Source organism: Arachis stenosperma, chromosome 8 (assembly GCF_014773155.1).
Source record: "Arachis stenosperma cultivar V10309 chromosome 8, arast.V10309.gnm1.PFL2, whole genome shotgun sequence".
NCBI lineage: Eukaryota > Viridiplantae > Streptophyta > Magnoliopsida > Fabales > Fabaceae > Arachis > Arachis stenosperma.
Genome location: NC_080384.1, coordinates 25,961,928 through 25,969,569, shown reverse-complemented (window position 1 = coordinate 25,969,569; position 7,642 = coordinate 25,961,928). Strand labels below are relative to the sequence as shown.

General features: G+C 31.0%; 1 protein-coding gene across 1 annotated transcript; it reads left to right on the top strand.

Annotated features, from left to right (window-relative positions):
• The first annotated feature begins 4,550 nt into the window (after positions 1-4,550).
• LOC130944839 (uncharacterized) lies at positions 4,551-7,067 on the top strand. The gene is made up of 4 exons (XM_057873390.1): positions 4,551-5,231; positions 5,585-5,868; positions 5,962-6,189; positions 6,272-7,067. Exons 1-4 carry the CDS (start codon positions 4,799-4,801, stop codon positions 6,728-6,730), a joined length of 1,404 nt encoding a protein of 467 aa, XP_057729373.1. The 5' UTR covers positions 4,551-4,798; the 3' UTR covers positions 6,731-7,067.
• The last annotated feature ends 575 nt before the right edge of the window (positions 7,068-7,642 follow it).

Below are 7,642 nucleotides of genomic sequence, written 5' to 3'. Positions count from 1 at the left end.
TACCAATTATGTCCTTCATATTCATATGTTTATTATTTTTTTATATTAAAATTTATTTAAATATTTAAATATTTAAAATAAAATGATAAGATAATATAAAATAATTATTTAAATTCATATCTTTTTCTGTAATTTTTTATCTAAAAATAATTTTGAATAATGTAATCCAAACAATATTTAGTTTACTATAATATTACCAAACATAAATCAAGTTAATACCAACTCACTTTTAATCAAAATCAATTTTACATAATTAATTTTATACAAACCTTCATTTGTAAACTGAAATTCAAACACACACTTAATCATCTTCTCCCTTGACCTTCCTATTTCCAATAAAACGGTATAAAAACATAAAAAAGTTTTGTTTTGAGCAGTTTTTACTACGGTAAATATTTATTTCTCCTGTATTTTTCTGCCACAATTGTAACCATACCATCCATAACATGATTAGTTTCACACACTAGTGATTTTACTTTACAAGTCAAAACGTAATGCAATGTATAAATTTAGAAGAAGCACAGATGTGGAATATAGGAAATGAGGGCTGCGCATTAATTGCGATCAGCAGACAGCAAACTATTCTCGTACCTACCTTGATCTAAAATATTAAAATATTCGAGTCGAGTCCGAGAAACTCAAGTCAGGTATGTACACGTTTTTGTCCTTCTTAGCTGGCTGAGAGTCTGATCTGAGACCAAGGCTGAAGCTTTGGCCGGAAAACACAAACATTCATGCAATTTTCTAAAGAAAACTGAAATAAAATTTGGAGCCAAAGACAAAGTGACAAACATCCGTCCAAAGATAGGTAACCTAAGTTACTAAGCTCAACGACCACAAGCAGCTATACAGTTATTTTCCTTTTCCATTTCAAAATAAAATGTATTTAACAATAAGCAGGGGAATGAATTTTCAAAAGCTAATGTTTATAGGGGCCCACCCAATTTTCGAAATTGCTTTTTAAGGTCTTCGTCAAGTTCGTACATTTGGTTCTAGAATTGCAGCTCCAACTTTGAAGTTAATTAATTTTATTGCCTTTAATTTCTTCATTATTGTCCACGCTTTTTCTTTGAAAAGCTATCAGTGGAAGACTAAAAATGCAACATGATCATCATCAAAATATCTTACATTCTTACCATACCCCACCCACAACATGACAATATAGCATCGCATAATTCTATTTATTCAGTTCATTCTAGAAAACCTATATTTCACAATTTGTCTCATCTAAATTGTTGCATGACTTTTTTCCCGTTTTACTTGATCTGTTATTATCCCAAAGCTATTTGATATAAAATAAAGGTCTAGGATCACCAATGAACTCAACCGAATTTTCCAGATAATGGTAGTTAAACTTAAATATATACTTTATTAATATCAATTTAACCACGTGCAAACTCGTCATTATGATAAATCATCTGTCGAATAAATAAGAATTTTTGTCTTTTATTTCAAAAGCATTAGTTTTTTCAAATCTCAAGATATTATTACAGCAAAAGATGAACAAAAATCGAAAGCTCTGATTCAAAATTCTCTGGATTCAGCCCCTAATTTACTAAATCGCGCAAAAAACAAAAAACCCAAAAATATTAAGTGATTAGTCGATATATATTATGTTTTTAAATAAAAAGCCTAATGGATATAAAAAAACAAAGTGCACAACTAGGGAGGCTCTTTATTTTGGGGGTATATATGATACCTGGGCTCCGGGAGGGGGGATGTAAGAAAAATTACCAACTTTATTAGACTGTGTTTATTTATAGAAACAGGATATTGAAATAGAGACATAGAGATATAAAATTGTGTTTGACAAAAGAGACATAGACAAAGATAATGTGTACAGAGACATTGAATTAGTGTATTTTATGTCCATCCTGATATGAAAGACACAAAGACACTAATAAAGGACACAACTTAATTTTTATTTTTCTATTATTCTTGTTAATTTTTATAATTATATTTTTTATTATTATATTTTTCGTCTCAAATTTTTTGAATGAAAAAAATAAGAATAAATTAAATTTTCATAATTTATTTTAGTTTATCATTAAACATGATCCAAAAACACAAAAATTTGTATCTCTATCCTTTATATCTTATTCTCAATGTCTTATTTTATCGAAACAAACACAGCCTTAACAAATTAGTAAATGTTAACGTGTTACATTAACTTTTTCATATAGTAATATCTATTAGAAAATTACTCTGATTTACATGCATTGAGTTTCTATTAATATCACTATATCAGTATACATGTTAAATTGATAACTTGATATATTATTATCTCGTTTATTATGAATTTAATGGACAAAATTAGGTTACTATATTTGTTGAATCCCTAGTTCACTCTCAATCTCGACAGTTACTGCTCTATAGACGTTGATTCTGGCATAAAACACAGAGCAGAAGTAAAATTTCTCTTACGACATAATATGTCTACAAAAGGAACACACAAATTAATGTTAATTTTTCCAATATTCCAATATCTAGTACCTAATCTGTACAAATTTATTTAAATAATATCACATCAATAATTGTAATTTTAAATAAATTCCTCAACTATCATATGAGATGTTACTTCTAACAAACGTTTCATCTAAAGCGTATAAAAAGATTTGAATGTCAAACTTCTTATAAGTTGAATACTATTTAATTATAAATATACAAATGAGAACTTACTAAATCATTTTATTTTTATGAAGGCACTTTGTAATAGCTAATTCAAAAATATTATTGGTACGTCAAAATTAGTCGTTACATGTATATTTTAATTTATTTTTAATGTATATTTATATACTAATATATATTATATTAGTAATTAATTTTAGTAGTTAATTTTAATATACACGTAACATAATAACATAATGGTAGCTAATCTCATGTCTAGGTGTACAAACGTGTAAAAGAAAGAAGATTTAGCATTTCACATACAGTTACTAGTAAAGAATGCGAATAAGACTAACTAGTACTTCATTAAAAAAATTCCGTCTTATATATATACACGCTATTATTAACTACAACTAACACTTTATGCCTACAGTGTAAATAATAAACCAAAATTGGTTTGTTGAATTAGTAAAGCATGGAGCACATTACACACTTTAATTAAGAAGTTAAAAACAAATAACTAAAACTCATTTGACTAAGAAAACAAACGCATAATTAAAAGATTACAACGCGTTTAGGTAAAAAAAAAACACACTCGTATAGTTTCATTGCGGTTTTAAACCTTCAACCTTTCTCAGTGTTCGAGATACTCTCATAATAAGAACCTATATTACTAATAACTAATGTAAAAGACAATTAATTAATTAAAATACAAATAAAACCTAGGAATTTCTCACTCAAGGCGGGGTGATATCAGAATCGAACTGGTCAAATTATTAGGTTACTAATTCATTAGTTTAATGTAGATCACAGATTAAATTAATTAGTTTTATCATAATTAAATAATTATATAAAATTTAATTTAATTTTTTATTTTTATAATAAATATTTTTTAGTTTTATTTTGTATTATATTAATTATTATTTTTAAATTTTAATAACTCATCAATTAGTTTATATTTATTATTTTTTAAATATTTATAAAAAATAAAATAATAATCATAGAAATAAAAAATATATTATAATTAATAAAAAAATTTATAAATATAATTTTATTTTATTTATGCAATATATTTAATAAAAAATATTATGTATAGAAAATAATACTTTTTAGTTTAACAGAATTTTATCGAATTTTGACCGAGTTAGTTTTAACCGATTTTAGTCGAATTTAATTTATTTTTATCAGATTTGATTAAAATTTAATTGGATTAATTACTGGATCCATTTAAACAATGGGAAAAGTCTAGGGGGCCAGCAGTTTTATTGAATTTTGGCCAGCATGTAACCAGCAAAAGAAGGTGAGCCATTGGATGAAATCTCACACCAATCTCACACCATCAAATCATCATTGATGGCTAGTTGATGGCTAACAATCACAAAAATTGCTGGCCCCTAGCATTGCTCTAAACAATGATCTAACACGAATTAATAATTAGATGATTGAATTTTTTATCTGACGGAGCAGGTCAGGCCAAATTGATAACTATGTACGAAACCGTCGCTAATAACATAGCAATGCTTCACTTAACAAGTTAACATAAGTCTGTAATCGTCACAAATGATTGTAGGAAACTTATATTTTAGAATTAAAATGAAGTGTGAAGCAAAAACCAACTACTTTAACAACTTGCATTGATACTAATATTATACATGCACGAAAATACAGGGAATCTTTTCTCCTGTATTATTTCATTAGTACAAAATCTAAAACAGATATAAAAATAACAATGCATAGAATATAAGAACTTAAGAAGAAGCCGGTCTAAGTCTACATATAAAATTTCCATCATGGTCTCTTGGACTTGGATCTTATACTTTTCCACAAATTAGAAGGTTTATATGTATTGCTTGTGGATAGTGGATACGTGTTGGACTAATTTATTTTTCTTCTTTTTATTTTTCCAATCATTTTAATATAAAACGAAAATAATCCAGAAACTAGTTTCCCATTTAACCCGATAGATTCTTTGACTTTCGAATTAAATGCTCCTCCTTCATGAATCTCCTTTTATAGTTGAAGCGAAGCGGTTCCATACCTAAGCTTCTCCTACTTATCTCTTTCCATTCCTCTTCACCAAAACTTGTTATTACTTATTAGTGAAGTGATTAACCAACGAAACCCTGGCTAATCAAACATAATTAACACAAACGCAATTCAATTTCTGTTTGAGTGGTTAGTTAAAACTAACATGACCATGGACAAGGCATCAACAGCACAGAGCAGCTCCGATTCACCGACACGAGACCCGAAAGTATTGTCCATAGATTGCATCAAGGGAAGCTCTAAAGCCGACGAGTGGACCGGCGACATGCTTCAAACCGGCGATATCGTCGAGGAGATCCGAATCGGAGGATCCGTGAGTTCCTTGGTCCGGTTCAAGTCACCGTTCAAGAACGGAAAGAGTGGCGTCAATAAGATCCTTCAGGACTCGTACAAGAAGAAGGACACCTCCATAGTGGTTCGGGTCAGGCGAGGACCCGACGAATTCTCCGAGCTTCAGGCTTGCATCGTTCCAAGTGACTCTGCTTCTAAGAAGAACTTCGTCCTTCGCTCCATCGCCGATCCCAATTACGTCGTCGGCTTCGTGGATCGAACCGAAGCTGAATGCTTCGACCTTCAAGGTACCTTCTCTTTTCTTTTGACTTTTAGGTTAAGTTACGTAATTATGTTTTAATTTTGGTTCACTTTATTCAAGCAAGCAATTTACGCACTACCTTCCCCGCCATCGCCAATGTACTTCTACTTCTATATTTAATTAGGTCATTATTTAGTCAAGTTATTTTCATTGGAAAATAATATATTAGATTATAATTTAATCAAATTTTACCTAAAAAGTGATGCACCAAATTTTGTTGAATTCATCATTCATGCATTGCACGTGTTGCGCAGACCCCGTGACTTTGCTTTTGTTAAGTCAAAAGATGATTCAACATGTTTAACTATTTTGTATTGTTTTCAATTTGAACATTTAAAGCTTCTAGATCGACTAGGATGGTAAATGCACTTACGAGAACAAAGCTACAGGATGGGTTTGTTTCCTTTCCATGGGAAAGGAGGATGCAAGAAATGCTATCAGTCCCAAATTCCAGCAACTTTCTTTCCATGTTACTCCTTCCAAAGGCTTCAGATAGAGTATCTTCTCGTTACAATGATCTCGATGACACCCTGGCCAGAGCAAATGCCTGGCTTAATGCAGCTCAAGCTTCTGGAGTCCCCATTGTCTTCATGAACATTCAAACTGAGTCCCTTCTTACTAAGGTAGCGGTTAATCGGTTACCATTCCCTCCAAAATTATGTTATACAATAATGTTACTTAGAATCACCTTCTTTTTTTCCTTTCTTGTGTGACAGATATCTGGAGAGACAGCTTCTTCCACTGTGAATGCAGGATCATTATCTGACTTATCTAACTTAGCAAATGCAAGCCTCTATGGCTTTGAGGATTACCACGGAATAGACATCGGCGTTGTTCGTGCCGTTCGCCTCTGGTATGCTCCAATTGGAGGAGAGTTCTCTATTGAGATAAAACTAAAAGAGGATGATTCAAAGCTTGGTTTTGCAATTAGTCGTACAGAAGAGGTTTCTATCTTAGCTTATTCTATAAATAATCTATAAGCCTGCTTAAGGCTTTAGCTAATAGTTTTTGTTTATAATGTTACAGGGATTTATATTTGTTTCATCGGTTACTAATCAAGAAAACGTGCCTGCAACAAGGTCAGTGCTAAGCAATCTCTATAAACTAGCAACAGATACTTGTAGATTGTTGATTATCTCAAGAGTTTCAAATCAAAAAGTGCTTCCGTGGATGGTCTCTTCAACCGGTGCCATTCGATGTTTCGACACAGTTTCGCTAAGCCAGAAGCTGTCCTTACACCGACACACCAGAGTTCCAATCCTTCTTCATGTCTTCCTTTGGGACCGAGCGTTGGCTTCTTCAAGCGGAGGGAGCAATCGATTCAGGGTCTTGTCTCCTCCTACACACCATCCTCTTCCATTGCCTCCCAATGAATCTGATTCAAGTGATATCACCCCTGTTGGTTCGCCCCGCCTCGCCAGAGACACAGCCGGGGAACTTTCTTTTAGATTTCATGACTTCTCCTTATCCAGTAACTGGGTATGAATATGATTAACGATGTACTACACACACCCCTTGAATTTTTGTTTGCTTTTGTATCCCTTTTAACCTTGCAAGAAGAGTTTCTAACAAGGGCTTTAATTGTTGTTTGTTATTGCACAATGTACATACACATAAGATACATTGCTTTAGAATTCAGAGATTCAAGGATGTACTAGTTTCTTTTGTTTCATTTGCTTGTTCTGTTGTTCACGAAATTTCAAGAAACTGTCAAACAAAACAATAACAACAAAGTATTGTCTTATTAGATAGGTATTTTGTCGATTTTTTTTTCATATGTCCAAACTATCTGAGACGTAATTTTACCATCTTTTTTACAACAGGTACTATTCCAACTTTTTCTCTTATATCTTCGTTCCTTATTTCATTCAATGATGTATAACCACTCATCTATCTCAACATTTTCATCTCTGCTACACTTATGTTCGTGCTCTCTTTTGAGTGTCCAACATTTTGTACTATAAAATATAGTCGGTCTGATAGCAGAATGATAAAATTTATTTTTAAATTTTAAAAATATTTTTTTATCACATACAAAATTTCGAAAAATGGTCACAATAGCTAATTTGCTTTATGCAAAGTATATTATACATACTTATTACATTCAAAGAATAATGACATTTTAGAACTTGATATGGAAAACCCATTCACTATTAAGATGAAACGGGTAAAGTTCTTGATATGGAAAACCCATTCACTATTAAGATGAAACGGGTAAAGTTCTTAAAAGTATATAAGTGTTTTCTAGATTTTAATCATTTTATTTGTTTGCTTTAAGTTCTTCATAAATCAATGTTTTATTAATATTATTTTTTTGTAAAAAAAAGCGAAATAAATCTTAAAGTGGTTTCTGAACTTGCAATTGAATTTTGAATTTGTCCCTGAACTTAAAATTAT